This window comes from Camelus bactrianus, chromosome 7 (assembly GCF_048773025.1).
Source record: "Camelus bactrianus isolate YW-2024 breed Bactrian camel chromosome 7, ASM4877302v1, whole genome shotgun sequence".
In the NCBI taxonomy this organism is placed as follows: Eukaryota; Metazoa; Chordata; class Mammalia; order Artiodactyla; family Camelidae; genus Camelus; species Camelus bactrianus.
Window position 1 is genome coordinate 60,521,291 of NC_133545.1, and position 22,106 is coordinate 60,543,396.

The following is a 22,106-nucleotide window of genomic DNA, read 5'->3' on the forward strand; positions in this document are numbered from 1 at the left end:
AGACTTACCTATGGCAAAGTCAGAATGGATACTGGATTCCAGCTCAGTGTTTTCTCCACTGTTCACGCTTTTAAGGTGAACGCAGATTCACTTCCACAGAGGAGTGCCATCTCCTGTCCCCGCATTCTTCCCACCTGCCACCACCTAGCCTCGTTCTGAGACACACATACCTGCTCACAGGGCTTTCCAGTCCGTGACTGAGCTGGGAGCTCCTCCTGCAGGGCTCCAAAGCAGACACTCCCCTGGCACCAGTGGCTCTTGCTCTAGAATTTAGGAGACCATTCTATCCTGCTCTTTGGTGCGTGCTTTAAGGGACGAACAAGCTCCGACAACTAAGTGTTTCCTGCTTTTTTAATCTGCTATGTTACCCATTTAAACACTGAGCACACATTTGAAAAGGACAGAACCAAACCGTCTTTCTTTGCAGGGTTTATTTCTTCTTCTTCTGATTTTACCCTCATTTATTTGTCTCATGCCGGTCACATATTTATGTCTCCACAAGGAGTATAATAAACTCTTTACTCTTTGGGAAGGAAAAAGCTAAAACCAAGACCAACTTTAGCAAATGTCTGGCCTCTTTAAAGTCTAACAGCTTCAGGTTATTACTGATTGAGTGACCGCATCAGATTTTTACAACTGGATGAGGAGCCTAAGAGGTGAGATAACTGACTCTGTGAATCACTCCCTCCCTTTTCTGAGGAAACCTCACAGGGTGATGAGTTTGTTCCCAGTCCTTCTCCACAACAGCAGTGGGACCCTGCAGCAGCTGCTGCGCACCACCCGCCTGCACTCGGGCTTTAGGAGACCAGCTCCACTGCGTTAAGCTCCTACTGGGCAGTAACTGTGTTCCTGGAATATGTTTCATGAGGTTCTGGGCCCATTATCAGTCTACATAGGAGAACAGAGACCATCATTCGATTTGATTAGTGTTAACCAATTACTGCAATAGCTCAAAAAATTATTTTTTTGAAACAGAAAAAGTCCTCCTCCTTTCCTGCTGACTGTTTCAATTACATTCATTCCTTTTGGTCCTGTCAACATTCTAATGTAATTACAAATAATTATAAAATTATGATTCTAATCGAAAACTATTTTGCCACATTTCACACTGGAAACTGCTTGTGACTACTGAAGGAGAGAGTCTGCAGAGTTAACGGGTTGAAATACAGCTGGCTGGGCTGGCAGGAGAAAAACCTGGCTGGCTGATGGTTCAAAAGCTGCCATGAGCTGTGGTTAACGTGCTGACGACAGCCCACCCTCGGCTGTCTGTGATTTTGCCAAGAGTGAGGTGAGGGCTTACCAACGCAATCAAGGTTTGCCTGATTTTCAACTCGAATTTATCTAAGGACGTGATGACTCTGGCTACGAGGACGAGGACGAGGACGAGGACGAAGCTCAGTAAGACCTCCTCCTGTGCCCTCCGCGGGGTGCCTGTGCTTACTTCCCTCGTAGGGGGAGCACAGTGTGACTTCAGAAGCATCCAAGTTTCTCTCCCACTGTGCATTTGGGCACCTCTCTCTCCCTTAAACGGTTTCACTACTTGTCATTTTCCTCCCCTGAGTATATTTGAGAGTTTTCTATTCTTAATTTTAAGGCACAAAGCAGACAGGTTTATATTTCTCACTTCAAAACCGTGCAAAGTTAAAAATCACTTTTGAATTGCATTATGGCCTTATTTTTCCTGAGATCCCTGTCCTCAAATATAAACAGCACCTTTCTCCATTGTACAGCACAAAGGAAACCCGTGCGAACAAAAAATAATTAACTTTGGAATTCTCTCTTTTCATCCCCCACCTTTCTCCCCGTTCTCCTGTTACCCTAGGGAGAGGGCAGAATTTCTTACTGAGGTGTATGCCAGAAAAGAGGAAAATAAAAAGGAAACATCTGGGCACAACCTATAAAATGGATAAATGGTCCCCAAATAATTTTACATTCTTTTATTCTTAGCATTTTATCTGTTTCTTCCTTAGTCTTTGCTCTTGGAATGAGTCCCAAATTCATAAAGACATGTAAATAAACATCACTAGGCGCTTAAGTAACTGGAGGTGTTAGAAATGTGCAGTGTTAGAAAGACATCTGGACAGCGGCACAAGCCCCAGCTAATTGACATTAATGTCTGCTGCATAGTCCTGGGCTAATCAATTAAATTCTGTGAAAGTGAAGTTCTTCATGACTAAAGTATGGTATTATAATCTGCCCTCCCAATCTTACTGTAAGGATTAAATAAAATGACAAATATAAAACTCCTCTGTAACCTGCAAATAGTAATAGTAATAATAATAATAATAGTAGTAATAATAATAATAATAGTAGTAGTAATAATAATAATAATAATAATAATAATAATAATAATAATAATAATAATAAATAGCAAATTGTTATCTTCATTACTATTTTTGAATGCCTCCTATGTGCCAGGTGCCATTTTAAATGCTTTATATGAAAACTCATTTAATCCTCACACTAATGTTATGAGGTAGCTACTCTTATTATCCTCATTTCACATATCATATGAGAAAACAAAGGCACAGAGGTCCAAGATTTGTCCAAGATTTTAAAGACAGTAACTTGAAGAGGACTGACTGAAACCCAGGCAGTCAGACTTCAGAGAGAGCTCTATGCATTGCTGTCTCCCTATACAAACCTAAGTTTAAAATTATGTAATCTCAGAATAAAACTGGGGAAGCTTGACAACGTGTTATCCAGAGCTCACTTCTCTGCAGGAAAGTCTTTACTGAACAGTAAGCATATTGATGGCGCCTGCAAAAGTCCATTTAATAGCTGAGTCTAGTGAGAGACGGTGGTCTTCCTTACACGCATTTGGGCAGAACAGCCTTGAAAGTCAACAAGGTACTTAAATGCAAAATTACCCTTCCAAACTTAACAGAAAGAGAAGAAACAAGTATTGTGGGTAGCCAGGCAAACAAGCTGAAATACACCTAACTGACATATCACATATATTTAAGCTGTATTTAGATAAACATCTATTGAAACTGTTGATGTGACCATAATTCTAAGTTAAGCCAATGGATATACCTGAGGCCAGGTGTAGGCTGTAACTGGAGTAAGACAAATATGAATCGTGTGATTTTTCTTTCATGTCACCTCTAGGTGTATCACTCAGCATGAAGATACTGACCACTGATTTTGACTAACAATGGAAGGGGGCCGAAAGTTTAGATACAGGGATATATCAATGTTCTCAGTCACCCACCCATACCTGCTACCTGGAGAAAACCTATTGACTTCTTTCTCTTTTTCCTTCCATTTCTTTCCCTTGTTGGAATTCCTTCGCAAAGGTGCCCTATAATGACAGCACACAGTCAGAAAGGGGCATTTGACATTTTCTCCTTTAATCTTTCTCTTACAGAGAGTTTGCTTTTTACTTCATGAAGTGCTTACCCCAGATCCACAAACTTCCGCTTAATTTTTCCTCCTCGCACCACCAATGAACTGGATGCCCTTAGTAACCTGGGACCTTTGGCAACATCTAGGATATACACATATGTGAAAAAAAAAAAAAACAAACAATTATTATCATTTCTGAAAAACCATGAGTGAAAAGTCAGTGCATGTCTGAATCTAAGGGGTTTGCCTCAATTCCTAATTGTAAGAGAAAATAATGGATACCTTTTTTTAAGATACAGGATACACGAGTATGTAGAGGAACATTCAGTTAAGCCAGGAGAGGTTTGTTAGACAGAAGCCCAATACTTGTCACAGAGTTTTAGCTTTAAATATATTAGAATGAAAAAACAAAAGCAAGAATAAACACTATCAAATCATCCCTTACATTCAAAACAGGGACCAAAGGACTTTCCTTTTGTTCCTTCTCTAGTTTCAACTGTTTGCTCCAAACGTCTGGGCTCTGTCCTCCATGCCTCTCTTGCCTCTGGGTTATAGTGCTGTCCGACAGGAGCCCAGCCCACTTTCCCCATGTGTCCCAAGTCCAGTAAAGAATGTCACCCCTGAGAATCTGGAAGATTTAGGAAGAAAGTGAGACTCAAAGCTTTCCCTTCTGGGCTGCCCCTTGCTAATGGCCTGTGGCCAGTCCTGGGATAGAGGAGGCAGAACATGGGGGAGACTTCTTAAGCAGTTCGGCTATAAAACATTTATATCTTTGAAAGGTCTTTCTCAGAAGTTGGGTTGGAGCACTACTTGGCTGGTCTCCCGTGATGTGGAAGACGCCAAAACCTCCTCAGCGTTCGGAGCTGAATGATCTTTGCCTCTCTGAATTACGCTGGCACTCTAAAGCACAGCAGCTGCTGGGAGATGGGGACACTTGAAATGATGCCAAAAACCCATCAGAGGAGAGGCTTTGCCAGTGGAATTCAATGTCAATTGCAGGAACTAGATTCTACCAGTGGCAGTTATTCCATCCGGGACAAGGTAGACAAATCCTAAGGCTCTACTTGGAACTATTTAGCAAAGAATGCTATTTGGTGTTGTGTTTCAGCATATCCAGTTATCTGAGATCATTAACTTTGCTGTCTCTGGTGTCTTAACATTGATGCATATTTGTGTATGAAACTGCTCTTTCCTAATTGTATGTTGGTGTTCATCAGTCTGTCTCTATCTTTTAAAAATTAAAAAAATAAAATTCCAGCAACTTACTGGCATGGAGTATAGAAAACAGTTCTCCCAAGAAAGTGTTCAATTACCCTTGCAGGTTAATTTTGCTTATGCTTTTTGTCTGTTTCAGGGGAAATTTCTAAACAGATACAACTTACACATGATGTGCACATAGTTCTCATTTAGGAGTCTATGTTCAAAACTCTGAGGAAGCACAGGATATTGAAAAACTCAAGATTTTTAGCAATAGTTTTAGTTAATGATATTCAGATCACAATAAACAATTCCTTGAAATGTACATAATGAAATAGAAGAGTCAGAAATGTCCACGTCAAAATCCATTTCTAGCCTCAAATATTTATTTATTATGGCTATCTGCATCATTACTCTTTGGTTAACTGAATTAAATAGCTAAAGATGTGACACATTCACATAAAAAATCTACAGACATGGCACAAGCTCCTTATAAGATAATTTTGCTAATGGACGTTAAAAAAAAAAGGCAGATTTCAATTTTTCTTAACAAAGAAAAGAAAGTACCAGATTTTTCCAAATCAATTCTAGAGCAACTCTTAAGGGCTAAGACTATGCAAAGTTAAAAGGAGAGTGCCTTATTATTTTCGGAAATAAGGTGGCTGGGAGATGTTTTAACGAGGGGTGCGAGGACCAGATGAGACAATGTACATGAGGACACTCTGTAACCTATTAGTGTGGCGCTTATTTGGACATCTTGGGACTAAAAGCCTGTTTCTGCCCATCAGAGCCTGCTGCTAGGCAACCTCACATCATTATCTCGACACATTTGCCAAAGTGTGTTCCAAGGAACACTTAAATGAATGCTTTCAAAAGGCCAAAGAGACAAGATTAAGTAATAATGCACTTCCCCACTTTAAATCAATCAAATCCATCTTTAATGCACATCAGAACTTCTAGTCCACATAAAAACCAACATTAGTTTCGTATGATTTCAGGAAAAGAAAAAGAAATGTGACATTTTTTGGGTTTTGTTAGTTATTTAGCTGTATATAAAATCTCCATCAGGCTTTTTGAAATCTCTCCAATACTACCTCCACAAGCAATTAGAAGTCCAAGTTCTCAAGGCAGGTGCCTCAGCTTTAAGCTCTGGCAACGGTGGTCGTCATTTTCAAAGGTAATAATTGATCTCCTGATAGCTAAATACTAAGGCCTTTTCTGGGACTGCATTCTTCTTAGTCTCACTGCAATAAGACCCTTGACTACCTCTTCTTTTATTACGGGGACTCCCAAATCTCCCTCTCAGCCCAGACATCTCTCCTGAGCTCAAGACTTCCTCTACCAAAAATAAGTTAATCATCTTTCCTTCATAATGTTTCTAATTTCCTATTTTCTATTAATGACCAGACCATGCTTCCTGAGGCTAGAAACCCTGTGATCAGCTTTGACTCCTCACTCTCTCCCCCTGTATCTGGTCAACTTATGTTTCAGCGGTTCTCGTAGCATTCTTTCCTGCATTGTCTCTTGCTCCTCAGAGGTTATCACCTCACCGTGTTTCCTAACTCATCTTTCCTGTACCTAGTGTCTTCTCCTTTTTACTCCTCTGCTCAAACACCTTGTGGTTCCCCAGCTATATTGTGAGGTATCTAAGGTATTTAAATTCTAGAGCTATAGACTTAACCTACCTGCTCAATTTTCCATGCAACCACTCTACCCTGAATAAACAAATGGCCTCTGGCAGGCTGGGGCAGCCCCGTTCCTTACGTTCCATCTTAGGTCTGCCTGTCTCTACCAACACCACCTCCCTGCCTTACCTATCCTTTTTGTTTTTTCAGTCCTTCAAGGGTTACTCTAATTGCACATTCTTCATCAAGTCTTATTTACCAATCTCAGCTAGAGGTAAACTTGCCTTCCTCTCAGCAATGATAAAATTTACTATTTTTTATATATAAGGGCCTAATGCAACATATTAATAGTAAATAATCTTGTAAAGATTTCTACTTGCCAGGACATTAATTCAACAAATATTTCTGAAGGCATGTTCTGTGTCATGCAATGTGCTAATGGCTAAATATAAACTTATAATAAAGACCAAACCACAAGGAGAAAACGGATAGTGCTTAATTTACTTTACTTGACATTGTCTGAACAAAGGCCCATTGCTATGTACGTCTAGGGACCAAAACTTTAGTATTAGGCTACTCAAATAGTAGACATGATGCGAATTATCTTCATGCTTTCTCCTGCCATATAACCTGTTTTACAAACCTCTGGGAATAATCTTTTACTTTGTCTAGTTTTAACTGGAATGGGGTCAGATGTTTATCATTTAGCCATGCATTATTTCTATCTTGGTTTCTAGTGAGGTCCTACAAGTATGATAGCAAAATGACGACGTGTGAATGCAGTACTGACACAATTTAGAAAACACCCAACTTCAATTAGGTGTTCAATAAAACCAGAGCATTAGCCTCAGGATAGCAATCAGCTTAATTATTAATTATTTTTGAATAATTAATTATTCAATTATTTGTAACTTAATTATTACCTTTTGAAGTAACTTGCTAGACCAAAAGTAATGGTATATTAATTTTAAAAAAATCTAGATAAATGGCAACCAATGACTGAGACATTTTCAGGGTTTATCCAGCAATGTTGAGTGGAAGGATATATATGTCTAGACCACAAGTCAGCAACCTTTTTCTGTAAAAGGCCAGAGAGTAAATATTTTAGGTTGTGGGCTACTCTCTCCATCACAGCTGCTCAGCTCTGCTACAGTGGTATGAAAGCAGACTGTACAGAACTGTATGAGTGTGCCTGCATTCCGTTAAGATTTTCTTTATAAAACAGGTAGAGGCCAGATTTGGTTTGATGACCTCTGTTCTAAAAGACCTGCACTGATTATCTACAGAGACATACTTATTAATTCATCCAAGAAACCTATTAAGTATCAATCACATGCCATATTCTTTGCTTGGGACCATAAATACAAAGATGAATAAGATACATGAGAACACTCTGGCTCACACTTGACAACCATATTAATTATTATCATACACAAAGTGACAGAAGCAGAAATAATGGTGTGAAAATTACTCAAGAGAATAATTCACTTTGCCTAGGAATGTGAAGGATGTATGTACAAAGGGTCCACTAAGGAAGGTGAGATTTAAGCTGTACTTTGAAAGACCAGAATTTCCTGGAGTGGAGTATGAGGCAAGAAGCTAAACGTGAAGTCTAGTTTGTACTTGTGAGTACTGCTAACCCCCATTCTAGTTCCTTCATTGATGAACCAATGAGTTGTAAGGACCACACACATATAAACAGGTACACATAGAGGTAAATCAGGTCAACCATCCTTAACGTCTGCCGAGTCCAGGTCTCAAATTGTGGATTAGTATCACATAGCAAGGAAATTAAGGATTTTACAGAATGTTATTCTCCAAGTTGGATTTTGAGGACCATGAAGCTAGATCCCACTCTGTTAACCTATGTTGTATCAGTTTCTGCAACGTCATTACAATGGAAGCATGGAATTTCTCTAATAATACTGAAGTCCATTTCTTGCGAATGACAGGAGAAGATGTGGTAACGGCAGTGCTGCAATGTGATAGGCAATTCATCAGTCAGCTCAGTCTACTGAGCATATTCATATACACATCCACTCCACTCCCATTCTATGTTCACTGAGCGATTTTCTGACATAGGAAGCTACCGACCAGGAAAACGAATGATGCTGGTTTTTATGTCATTTTTCCTCCCAAACTAAGTCAGAAAATTAGTATTCTGGTTTAGAAATTAGTGTTTTCTAAGTTCAAACAGCATGAATTGGTCACTCTGAACTTGACTGAATCTGAGTGTACTGGGTTCCTGGACTTAGAAAACTAAGGACTTTGATTCCCAGGACACTAGCTGGTAGCAGGCTACTGCCTGAGAGTCAGTTGTCTGACCATTCTTTTTGATATCTTTCAAGGTGCAACAAAGCCTGAGAGCAGAAGGCAAGAATATATAAAGCCTTCCCAGTTATTGGTGGTGGTGGTTGTGGGGTGTCAGGCACAGTCCATCACCAAACAAACAAGCAAAAAATCAAAGAGAGAGACACAGTCTGTAGCCTGCAAACTCCCTGAGGGAAAGGATAGAATCTTACCATTGCTTACTCAGCTGTTAGCATAATGCCTGACACAGAGTAGGTGCTGCTCAATAACTATTTGTTGAATAAGTACATGAGTGAATGGATCAATGTTAATGAACATGGAAGGCATAGAAAGTGCTTCAAGCCTGGAAACTTTTATTAAGGGAAGGATGTGAGGCACTGCTTGCACCTGGTCGTAGTTAACACCTAGCAATGGTTATCATACTAGTAACTGACTATAAAGTTATCACTTCTATAAAAGCTCTATTAAGTGTCCCTTTCTAGTTACCTAGGAGCATGGTCAACCCAGGAAAATTAAAAATGGGTAAGCTCAAGTATTTGGTCTCTGGAGAAGAAATCACCCACCCCTTATTTCTTGGTTCTGCTTACTACAGATATTTTTTAATAGATTAGGCAGATTTTAATAGGTTAGGCAGAATAGATTATTTCTCTATGCCTGGTGCCTTTCTAAGTGGAAGCTATACAATATATTTCATATATCTGTGATTATTGGGTTATTGGATTATTCAGGTTTTCTTAGGCCAATTTGAGTACTTTTATTGTGGTAAGAAATCCTCTATTTCCTCTAGATTTTCAAATCTGCATAGAGTTTGCATGCTATCTTAAAATTTCTTTTAAAATCTCTATCTCCTTTCTTATTTCTAATGCTATGGGTATTTTGTTTCTGTGGTTTTTTTTAAACCTGTTCTTCCAGGAGGCTACTCACATGTATACACTTTCACTGCATTTTTTTTGTGGGGGTGTTAAGAACAGGCCTTTTCATTTCAATAAAAATTCATTAAACTCAGCTTCTATCTTCATTATCCTCTCTTTTCTATTTTCTGATTTTGGTTGTTCTTTTCCTATTATTTTGAATATTTACCTATTTATTTTCAGTATTTATTTTTAACAATAAAAGTACTTAAAGCCATACATTTTCCTCTGAGTACAATATACTGACTGCCAGTTCAACTTTTGGAAATTTATTCCACGGAAATAAAAGCATCAGCATACAATAATGTAAAGCACCAGAATGCTTGTTATAGCTTTTTTCATAGTGGTAAGGGAACAAGCAAATAAACAACACCACCCCCAGGGTACAGCCTAGATGTCCATCAATACTGCAATGGTTGACTCAGGTATATTATAGGCTCACTATAGAAGATTATCTTGTCATTTAAATTTGCGTGTATTGCTCTAGAGGGATGCTCATAAAATGTATAAAACAAAACTGCAGAGTAAAGTCATCTGTAGAATTCACTTTTGGAAAAAAAGAAAAAGAAGTACATAAAACAAAACAGACACCAGAAAGTATTTTTGTTCATATATATATACATACACTTGTGTGTGTGTGTGTGTGTGTGTGTGTGTGTGTGTGTGTAGTGTGTATTTCAGATGTGAAAAATAATATAACCAAATCTACTTGGTTATTTTCAAGGAATGAGTCAGACGTGGTGAAGAAGAGAATGAACCTGTTTTTTTATACATCTCGGCATCAGTTAACTTGGTCAAACAAGAATTTATTATTTCTATAAATTAAACCATACAATTAAAAAGATGATAGTCTATTGACACCACTTTGAAATTCTGGTGTTAATTCTAGGAGCCTATTTTAAAATTTATTGACTAATCTCCCTGTATTATCTTTACCATAGCTTTTCTATCACATTCTTTGCAATATAAATCATTACTGTGAAAATTTCTTCTAAGTACAAGCCAATTGATAGGTTAAGACCTACATTGCTTTCATCTTCATGTATATATTTTTTCTATATGATTATGTTGATGCTTATTGAAACTATGGGGTGCTATTATACAAAATCTCTAGAAGGCCTCCTGAAGAATTTCCTTCAATAGTAAACTTGTTGAGAGCTGAAGAAGTGAAAATACTAATCAGGTAGAAAAAGATTTAAAAAAAAATAAATAAATGGGATAAGGATGTTTGCGTCTCTCATAATATAAAAGGAATGCAATATCAATTAACAGCTGTGAAAAGACGCAGGCCCTTGATCATGAGGGAAAAAGCTGTTTTTTTTTTTTTTAATTACACAAATTGAGGTGTTTGTGAAGTTACACAAAAGCAAAAACAACAACAAAATTAACTGTACCTTTTTCTTGTAGTATTTTCTTGGTGGTAGCTTGACGGTGGCGAGGAGATTCTTCCATATCATGATCAGATTTTGAAGGTGAGGAGAGTGAAGTGTCTCCCCCAGTAGAGGAGGAAGGGTCCCTTTCTGAGTGCAGCAGTCCTTCTTGAAATTCAGCTATGAGGTCAGGTGAGAAGGGCACACTGCCAGCCGCTGGAGTGAGGGATGGAGCACTAGAACCTGATTCTGGAGTTCGCAAACCCTTGGGCAGAAGTGATTTGGTAACAAGCATGTGGTTACAGAAACTGTCTGAAGGCTGTTGGTATAAGAGATTATAAAGGAGGTTATGCCACTGAGCATCAGTCCCATATAATACTTACTTTGAAATCAGATTGACCTTTTTTTAGTCACCAACTTTTGTTGGTTTACAGTTGAGATCGCATAGTTCACAACATTTCAACATATTACTATTGCAGCTAACATAGACACCTAAGACATTTAGAAACAATTACTTGTACATTCATTATTTTCCACCAGGTAAAATCAACAGCTGAATATCAAAAGCACCATCATGAAAAATGACAATATGGATAATGCTCTTGGTTAGTTCATTGAATGAGTACAGAAAGAATTTGAATTACAATAATACATCGAGCTGAGTAAGAACTTGCGAGACGAAGAAGTGAACTGTTCCACCTGTTTCCAACTAGAGCACAGAATCTGATTGCAGGAAAATCATTATCTTCAGTAAGCTGTAGGAACAAGCAGATAGCCCAACCTCGCAAGTCAGAATATGGTCAGGGGTGCTCACCTTTCGCTCCAGACTGTCCTCCCCATCTGTTGAACTGACACTATCATAGAGTCTTGTCCTAGAGGGCCTCTGGCGTCTGTTCTTCACGGAGAGCTGGGCTCGGGTTTTCAATGCCTTTGAATCCAGGCGCTCTGTCTCTGGAACTGCTTCATTAAAGTCTAAGAAAAAAATATTGCAAAATAATCAGTGAGAGTCTGAAACCTTTGGAGAGTATGGAGAGAGGCCACAAAAATGGATAACAAAATCTCAAGATTATCGCTAACGCCAGGTAAATAACAGGTGACAACCATGGCAGCCTGTCTGGTATCCCACTGGTAACAAAAAAAATCAGTGAGATTTAGGAGAAATGTACAAAGCCTAAGGAAAGAAATCAACACTAAAGATGACCAAGGCAACAACAAAAATCTAACATCCAAAGAGCATAAAACCTTCCTACAACGCAATTATAAAAAGCACTCATTTGTATTTATTTACTTATTTACATGAATGCATGTTGGAATGGTGGATGGACAAAGATTCAGGAGGAAGGTGTATCAAAGCTGGGAGATCCTAGAAAGCAATTAAAAAAACCTACAAAAGTAAGGTACCAGGTCAAGAGAGATAACAAAAGGTGACCATCAGCATAAATTTTCTATAGTAAAAGTTACCAATAGGCTGTAAGGACTGTACCATTTTGGTCTTAATACATTTTTTTCCCACCCCAAACAGGGTTTCTGAAAATTTGGCTTATTCTTCTTTGAACTTTCTAGAAGAATTTATACCAAGGGCAAATTTTTGATAGCTGAGGAAATAAAACAAAGACAGTCTATAAAGCAAAAAAAAAAAAAAAAAAAAAAGGTAAATAACTGCCAGTACTTAATTTACTATATACACAGGAATATTACTCAGACATAAAAAAGAATGAAATCTTGCCATTTGCAAGAGCATAGAGGAGGACCGAGAGGTATTATGCTGAGCAAAATAAGTCAGAGAAAGACAAATACTGTATGATTTCATTTATATGTGGAATCTAAAAAACAAAATGAATAAATATAACAAAACAGAAACAGAGTCTTAGGTACAGAGAACAAAGAGGTGGTTGCCAGAGAGGAGGTAGGTGTGGGAATGAATGACATAAGTAAGGGAGATTAAGCAGTACAAGCTTCCAGTTACAAAATAAAAGACTCATGGGGATAAAATGTACAGAGTGGGGAATACAGTCAACAATAATATAATATCTTTTTATAGTAACAGATGGTAAGTAGACTTATTGTGATGATCATTTTGTAATGTATAAAAATATCAAATCACTGTGTTGTGCACCAGGAAATAACAGTGTTGTAAGTCAATTACACTTAAAAACCAAAAAACAGAAAAGAAACCTAGCCAAACAAACAAACAGACTCATAGAAAAAGAGATCAGATTTGTGGTTACCAGTGGTGGGGGAATGGGGAAAAGGGGAATGGATGAAGGTGGTCAAAGTACTAGGGATGTAATATACAACATGACAAATACAATTAATACTGTTGTATGTTATACATGAAAGTTAAGAGAGTAAATCCTAAGGGTTCTCATCACAAGTAAAAAATATTTTTTTCTTTTTCTTTTACTTTGTATCTATATGAGATAATGGATGCTCACTAAACTTATTGTGGTAATCTTTTCATAATGTATGTAAAATCAAATTATTATGCTGTATGCCTTAAACTTACACAGTGCCACATGTCGATAGTATCTCAAAACTAGAAGAGAAAAAAATAAAATAGAAGAGCAGAAAAATTAAAAATTAAAAAAAATCCCCTCAATTTCTTTTAGTTAAAAAACTTCTAAGTTTATATTCCAAATTATTTGTATATGCCTTTGCCTCATTTCTTTTTCCTGGACACCTTCTCTTCGAGCCAGAAATGACACTGATTTTCCAGAGGAAAATGTTTAAGTCTTTAAATAAGAAGACTCAAAGGAAAAAAGAGAGTAAAGTGGAACACACACACAAAATGACCTGGTAAAGCCTGAAGGGGAGAGTCCAGTGCGGTTCTCTTTAGTCTGCTTCTCCCCACCCTTAATCTTGCCGCCCACAGTCTAAGTCAGGACTCCAAAGTTACCATTCTAAAAGGAAAGAGGAAAGGTTACCCATGCACACACCTAGGCACCGGGTGAGGAGGTGTTCTCAGGTTGAATTTATTTGGAATACTACTCGCTTACATTTGCATGTGTAGCCACTTAATTAATAATCAAGTGCTTCGGGGATTTAAATTATGAAAAAAAAAAGCAAATAAACTTACTTGCAGAAAATTAATATGTACTGATATTAATAGAGTAAAACAATTCCTCACAATAACCTTACCCCAGGAAATTCCTTTTCACAGTGTTATTATGAAAGTGTGCTCTAAATGTACTGAAAAAACAAAATAGGGAAGCACCTCAGGTTGTACTTTCCTTTCTATGGAACTTAGCACTTGGCATATGGTTCTAACACATAAAATTAAACATATTTTCCCCTAAGAGATACATCCACTGAATAACAATATTTACAGAAGGTTTGCGTTTTCATTTCCTATATTTGAAAGAAAAGCGAATATTCAGAAAAGTCACACTATTCAGGTATATTTAAAGGACAGATAAATATTTTCTAATCAGTAGTCTCTTTACTTTTCACATATCAATGGAGAAAAAATAATTTCCCTGATCACTTTAATTTCCTCCTTCCAATAAAATCTAAACCTGCAGCTGCCCATTTAAAGTTGTGACAATCGGGAGAGAATCAACTTTACAAGCTCCTGTTTACATACAAGGCGTGGAAACACCACATGGAGGAAAGCAATAATATATTACATACACTGTCGTACACACATCTTACGGCTTATCTAACTCGTATCTGGGTTGTACCATCTATAACACCAAGCACTGTCATATACACCATGTCATTTCATCCTGACAACAACTCCAGGAGACAGAGCAGCCAAGTATGCTTTTTCCTCTCCTGAAGCTCAGAGAACTTGAGTGCCCTGTCCTCAGCCACACAGCTAGTCGATGAGCTGCCACGATTATTCTAGTTTTTTGACTCCTAGGCCACTAGTCTGTGCACTCCACTTTAGCTCGTGATGAACAAGTGATTAGAATTAAGATTTTAATGCACATACAGTCTAGTGTTTTTAGTTGTACGTTTATATATGATGTGACTAGTCTAGGAAATTCACTTCTCCAATGGAATATTATTAATCTTCCACATACATGTTAAGAGAGCATAAAACAGGAAGACATTGAAAACTACAGAAAAATTATTTCTCAGATGGTTTCTCGTTTGGTTGGTTTGATAACAGCCTTGGTTACTTGGTGACAAAAAGACCCATGAAGGAAGCCCATTCCACTTTTGTAAACATGGCTCATTTGTAACAGAACCCCATGCCTGGCCTAGCGTAGTCCACGACATCCAGGATTGCAGTAGCCACCTCATCACTAGGTACTGAACAAATAAAGTGAGGGAACATGAGAACTGCTTACTGGCAAGGTTTAGAGTACAGAGAATTATTCTGGGACCTCTGGACTCATTACTGTTCAGTAATTTGCCTGGGTGCTGCTGTTGGACACCACGAAAATGGCAATCTGGTGTGTTTGCTTTAATATCAGCGAGCACTGACTAGGCGCAAACTGCTGGGACACACGCGTAACCGTGTCTATTAAACATGAAGTTAGCCAGAGTCTGAAAAGCACTGCTTTAAATCCATTATCCAAGTGGCCAACAACAAACACATCACATCCAATTAACAATTTTTGAGGGCTTAAAAACAAAGATCTCAGGGCCACTTTAGAACAGTAATTAATGGATTACAAATCTATAATTTGTATTCCCATCCTGAGCGGGTAGGGGAATTGTTTTTTAAGTAAAGAATCAGACAAATGGAATGGAACTGAGAACTTTCACTTCACAGCTCTTAGACCAGAAGGAAGCTGGAAGAAACGGCCTTCCAGATGAAGCAGCTATTAGAGGTGATGTGTGGAACAGAAGGAAAATGCATACAGGACTTACGCTGCTGGGTACCTAGAAGGGTAATCTGAAGAGCACTAGAAATTACCTTTTTCTATCATGTCACATAAGAATCAGAATATTACAATTCAAGCAAACCTTAGGGATTCTAGCCCAGCCTTGTTTCTCAGATAGGAAAACCAAGGCTCACAGGTTACCAACTTGTCCACCAACTGTATCACACAATCTTTGGAAGACTGGACAGAGCTCATTTCTCAGAAGCCCACGCTCCTTCTAGAAGGTCCATCTCAAATCTGAAAGTAAACTTCAAAAGTAATCTTCTGCCTTCTTTGAAATTTCTTTTTAGCTTTACTTTGTGTTCCAAACAAAAACACCTGTCAAGGGCTAACTGCAAATTCCCAAAAGGATACAACATGAGAAGAAAAAAAGCTGATGGATTTTATTTGACTTTGTATTTATCAAAGAAATAGAATTCTTACATAAAAAACTAGCTGTCAGTTTTGTGTATGTGGCAGGAGAAATCCAGCCGGCCGAATGTTCCTAAGTCAGTACAAGGGCTGAGGTGGCCATGCTCTCTTACTGTCATTCTTGCTCTGCAAAGACCTTAATCAACAGCATAACACTGCTTTCATGATCCAGGACCCTGGGTTCTTCTACCCCTTCCCTCCAGTGTATCTTGTTCTGCTGTCCATAAGATTTTCCTCTCTCCTTTCTTCTCTATTATTTCTTTCAAACACTTCAGACTCTGAAATAACCTATCTCTGACTCAAATGCAGCTAGAAATACAAAAGAAGAGCAGACACGAGTGGATCAATAAATACAGACAGAAAATACAGAAAAGATATGAAATAGCTAATAGCTAATCCTAATGCAGTTTTGAGTGGGTGGGGCTCTACCTCAATATACCTGCATATTAAAACTAGCTTCAATATTGCTTCACATTGGATACTTCAGAAGAATTTAATGGATTTGATTATGATTTTAGCAGCTGTTGTGAAAAATGTTCTGAGAAATTAGGATGTTATACATCATATTACGCAGAGACTAGTTCCCTCCAGTAATGCTGTGAGTCATTCACTTTTTTCTCGAGATTGACGTTATTTTTAACGTAAGTGGAATGCTGCCCACAGATCAGATATAGGCAGCAAGGGAAGTAGTAGGAAGTAGTAGGGGAATGGAGCAGCATAACAATGGGGTCTGTTCCGCATTCTCAGTGCATTATTCTCCTCAAAAACAGTCATCCCTTAATACCACCACACTGCCTGGCTATTGTCAGCAGAAATGCCCAGTATAATGAGGCACTTGGTGGCGTCTTTAAATGTGAGCAGTATCTGCATTTCATTCACAGTCACTCTAAGTTCACAAAAGATAGGCCCGTGGGGCTTTGGGTTGACACATACTGTGCTCAGAGGTAGGTTTATGTATCTCAGGGAGGCAATGTAAAATAGTTACCATAAGAGGAAACCCGGAGTTAGTCTTCCTTGAAGAGAATCCAAAACAGTGTTACTAAATTGCAATTTATCCAACCTCTCTTTCCCTCAGAATCCTCAGCTGCAAAGTGGGCATAATAACAATAACACAATAATAATTGCATTGTCCTGAAGATTAAATGCATTAATAGATATACAAGTGCTTGGGAGAGTGACTGGTACAAAATAAGCACTCAGTAAACGTCTTTGTTTACTGGCATGACAAGGTTAGCAAGATATTTTTAAGTGATTAAAGCAAGTTGCAGAATATCATGTATATTCATTTTAAGTATTTAAAAAACAGCAACATAAAATACATTTTCTAATGGTAAATATGCATATAATTGCATAGAAAGAGAACTGGGAAGATACTGATAATGCTGGTTACCTCCAAAGAAGGTATTAGATTTGGAGATGTTGGTCAACAGGTACTTTAGTTTTATTTGTAATGGTAAAATTTTTTTGCATTAGGTATTAAAAAAAATTTATATACTACTTATGGAGTTAAAATTAGTAGAAAAGAAAAAAAACCATATATTCAGTACATTTTCTTTTACAGACATCTTAATTCCATTATAATCTGATAGCTCTGGTGTTTTAGGACTCGGTATTATCAGATGTTGAGATTAGCCCCGACTACTTTGTGACTGTGACTGTTAGCCTGCCCCAAGCGAGGATGCTGTCCTTTTATGACATCTGTGGAGACGGTTTGCCTGTCTTGCTATTTTCCTGCCAGATGAACTGGCCTAAATAAGGTCCTATAGCTTAGCTTCCCTCCAGTTACTATTCTGTCCTAGTACTGATTGTATGGGGAAGATGTACTGAATCAGATATGGTCATTTAAGACCAAGTTATACAACTTCAACTCATCTTATGACAGCACTTTGGTTAGGAACCCATTCACGGGCAATTCCCACTCTGAACTCTGTTAATAGTTGGTTTCTTTATAACTACCCCAAATCTGATAACTTTTGTACTCCACGTGGTATTTATGAAAATTTATGACATTTTAGGAGGCTGATTTGATTTCTTACCATTTTAGAACACGCAGAAGATTATGGTTATTTCCTAATCTTTCAATTAGGCCTGAGTTCACTGTTGTGTGAACTAAACATATCATTTGCTAATCTTTGAAAAGTATTGAGGAATTCTTTTTACCTCTTTATCAATAAATGCAACCTCAAAACTATCTGTATGGCCTTTGAAACATAATTTGGTTATTTGTTTTAATGTAGTGCTTCCCCAGTGCAGTCTGATATTTAACTTAGCCTTCTTCAGCTTATGGTCAACCCACACTCCTATTCTCAAGGGGAGAGAGGTCCAAATTTCGCTGTCCATACCTCAGAAATGACTCTTCAGTAATGTCACGAGCCTAGACTGCCCACAGAGGAAATGCTTACAAGTCAGAAGAAAACTATGTGAGATATCCTAAACTCCATCATGCATCATTCCAAACACTTCGAAGAGTTGCTTGATTCTGAGAATATAAAGGGATACAAAATTTAGATTCAGACAATGGGGCATCTAAAAATCTTAGGATTTCTTCATTGTCAGATAGAAAAGATCTGCATAACCTAAAATTTGAGGAAATATAAAATCAAATCAAATGGGCAAACTGGTTGGGAACTGCAGACTTCTGTGAGCAGGACCATGAAGTCATGTGCAGAACTTGGGTCTGGAAGATGGATTATGTGAAAGTCCTCTTCTTAACACTATGGTATCTTTCTCGTGACAACAATAAATAAGCTCTGCATTCTCACTCACAGATCCCTACAAGAATCTAGTCGGTTCTGGCAAGAAAATCTCTGGGTATTAGTGATTCCAAGCATGTTAATTAGGCAACTCCCCAAATTATATATCGTGACATAGCAGCTTCCTCGGCTAGCGTAAGAAGAATTCGGATTTGACACCTTTGGTAGAAAATACCGTAAGTTGTTGGCTTCCTAAATGGGAAAGTGTCTTTCAACTAGAGGAAGATTGAGTTTTGTACAGCATTAGAAGATTTAAGAAAACTTAAGGTTCACAATACTTGTATGTTTAATATAACAGATGCATAAGAATTCCTTAAGAACTTGCAAAGACTGTCAGTTGCTAACAGTAGCACTTGAAAAGGAAATCAAACATAACACATTTATAAATGCAATTTTAAATGTTGAGAGATGTTCAACTAGCTAAGGATATAAATAGGAACTAAATGGTATTCAAAGATCACTTAATAGTGACTTGCAAACCAAATTTTAAAATTTAAAGAATTAGATTTCTGATAACGTAACTTAAATAAATCGAACACTAATTTTAAAACCAAAATAAAAATCAGAATAAACTTTTGGTGCCCCCAAACCTTTCTGTTTCATCAAGAAAACCCTACAAGCTACAGTTTTCAGTGTACCTACATTCTAATGTTTCTTAACTTTCCTCATAGGTGGAATTTCCTATAGGTCTCAGAAACAATCATTGCACAGTATTGAAGCAGAACATTACTTCAAGTCCACCTAAAAGAATTCAGTTATAACCTGATATTTGTGCCCCATATTAACAGAAAAACATTAAGGATCTCATTACTGTAACTACTGAAACAACGTGGCTGGCAGACTGTTCTGAATCAAGCACACAAGAATTTTCTGGTCTTAATTTCAGAAACAGTTGTTCATTGTTCAAATTTTAATTCTATGGATGCTGGGACCCCATGACTGATCGTGGTTCCCTCTTGGCTGGTCGGCATCTTAGGTGAACTCCGTGGCCCAGCTGAACTTCACATACAGACCACTCTGTGCAGCACCTTCTTCCTACTTTTATATCCTCCACCCTGATTTCCCAGTCTATTCTTTTTTGCCAACTTTCCTTAGCATAACTATATCATGTTTCCAATCTATATAATGAGGATTCCAAGGTGAACAAGAGTATATTTATAAAATATAAGAAACACTTCAGAGCACAGCTATCTTGTGAAAATTCCTTGAAATGGGGCTGTATTCCACACCTCGGTTAAAGCTGTCTTTACTTCCAGAAGATCATAACCTATCTTATAGTTTGAATTTTATTCAACAGTCAAAATATTCAAAAGCCAAAATAAAATATGAAGCAGTCCACTTTTCCTAAAATGAACAGAAAGTTACTAAGCTTAAGCTCATTCTGACAAAATAACTTGCTTCCTATCAAAACAACTTTAGGTATCTTCTAGGACTAATGCATATCTCATTGTGACTGAAGGGTCTGGTAACTTCTGTGAACTTATGAAGATGCAGTGAGAAATATGAGCCAATGAGAGTTGCCATTTTGCAACTAAATACTTCCTTTTGAATGCCTCGTTGATTTATCAACAAAAGTCTTAATGGCTTACACACAGATGCAAAACTTGCACACAACCTGACAGGCAATTTAGGTGCTTTATTTTTTGAGTAGGAGAACAGATTTTGGCTTTAATGATATGCCAGAAAACAATCAATAAGTATTGATTTCTCATTCATTTGGCTTGTTCATTAAAATTTTCCACAGTGATTTACTGGAAATGTTCACCCTTTAATTAGTGCAATTCAATATTTCATGGGCAGAATTACTTATTGGGGATTAAAAGTTAATGAAAATAATTTGTTCAGGAAAAAATGAAAATTTGAAAGTTTACCAAGAAATTATGTCTATGTGTATGATAAAGAAAGTCTGAATCTAGTCAAGAATTCTCCCCCGCCCCAATTTAGAACTAAACACCAAAACAGAACGGAATAATTAATTCATTGCTCTGCATCTCATGTTCTTGTAAGACACTCCTGATAATGTCGTTGCAAGCACTCACTTTCCTTTTAATAACTTTCAAGTTCATGAATTTTGGCTTTAATTATGTCTTTAACCTTCTTTTAAAGTTCTGGGTTCCAGTACTAAAAGTGAATGTTTAACGTACTCAGACTCTATCAGGAAATAAATCAGATGCAGTGGTAGGGGTTTGGTTTGGTCCCATATCCACAGCTCGGAAAAGAGCTGCTAACACTGAGGGCTCCGGGAAAGACAAAGAAGACAGGGACAATACATGGTTACAGCCTCAGCAGAAAATGATTTCTTGGAGGAGTCCAAAGACCTCAGGAACTTCCTTATCGATGTAAATGTCTGCCTAATGCTGGCTTCTTTTTCTTACTAAATATTAAACTAACAGTTTAAGCCTGAAAGAAATCTTTTGTAGTTTTCTCATTCTTATCTTTTAATTATGCTACTTAAAATGTCTCTATTTTGAAATACTTTATTTATGCAAAAAAGTATACCATTTATGTAACTCACATAGAAATAAAAGGGGGAGACACCCGTGTACCTACTATTAAGCTTAAGAAACAAAATTAGTACTTTTGAAGCCTTCTCTATGTCCCATTCCAAGTTGTAGCCCCTGTTTTTTCTCCTTGTCATTCCACAAGTCTCTCTAAAGAATGTATTTTTGCTTGCTTTTAAACTTTATATACACATATGAACTGTAAATAATATTCTTCAAATCATTTGTTTTTGTTGCTCAACATGATGTTGAAAGGTTTGACTAGGATTAACTTTTTACTGTAGCTATTATGAATGAGGCTGCTGTGCATTTTTGAGCACGTCTTTTGGTATACATTGGCAAGAATTTCTGGAGAGCATATATCCACATAGAAGTGAACTTATTGGACCATAGAATTTGTACATCTTCCATTCTACTAGATAATATAAAACTGCTTTAATAAAATAGTTGTAAGAGTTTTCCTTTCCCCCCTACATACTGGCTATCACATATTACTGTGAAAATTTATCATTGCCAATCACTTTCTTCTTACTGAGGTTGAACATTTATTTATGTCCACCAGTCTTTGGGTTTCCTTTCTTGTGGATGGACTGCTTATGTTTTGTCCATTTTTCTATCATGTTGCTTGTATTTTCTTACGACTGGGGTAAGTTTTAAGTATATTCTGGATAATAATAATAATTTTTTTTCTTAGTTACATAGGCTGCAAATATCTTCTCTTAAGTTTTGGCTTCTCTTTCCATTTTTTACAGTGTTTTTTGATGATCAGATTTTCTTAATATTACTATGGTCAAATTTATCAAATTTTTCTTATGATTCAGAATTTTTTTGTGTTAAGAAAGCAC

The 22,106-nt window shown here is 37.4% G+C and overlaps 1 protein-coding gene across 9 annotated transcripts in view; it reads right to left on the reverse strand.

Annotated features, from left to right (window-relative positions):
• Positions 1 to 22,106, reverse strand: part of PPP1R9A (protein phosphatase 1 regulatory subunit 9A) — a 261,326-nt gene that overhangs the window by 14,704 nt on the left and 224,516 nt on the right. For 7 of the 9 annotated variants that reach the window (XM_010972521.3, XM_045508658.2, XM_074367461.1 and 4 more), the window contains 4 exons: positions 11,576 to 11,733; positions 10,786 to 11,080; positions 3,403 to 3,490; positions 3,221 to 3,304 (listed from right to left, as the gene is read on the reverse strand). In XM_010972521.3, the coding sequence (XP_010970823.2) occupies positions 3,221 to 3,304; positions 3,403 to 3,490; positions 10,786 to 11,080; positions 11,576 to 11,733 (625 nt within the window). The remainder of the gene's footprint in view (positions 1 to 3,220; positions 3,305 to 3,402; positions 3,491 to 10,785; positions 11,081 to 11,575; positions 11,734 to 22,106) is intronic. The other 2 variants (XM_010972537.3, XM_045508665.2) reach the window with 1 other exon arrangement.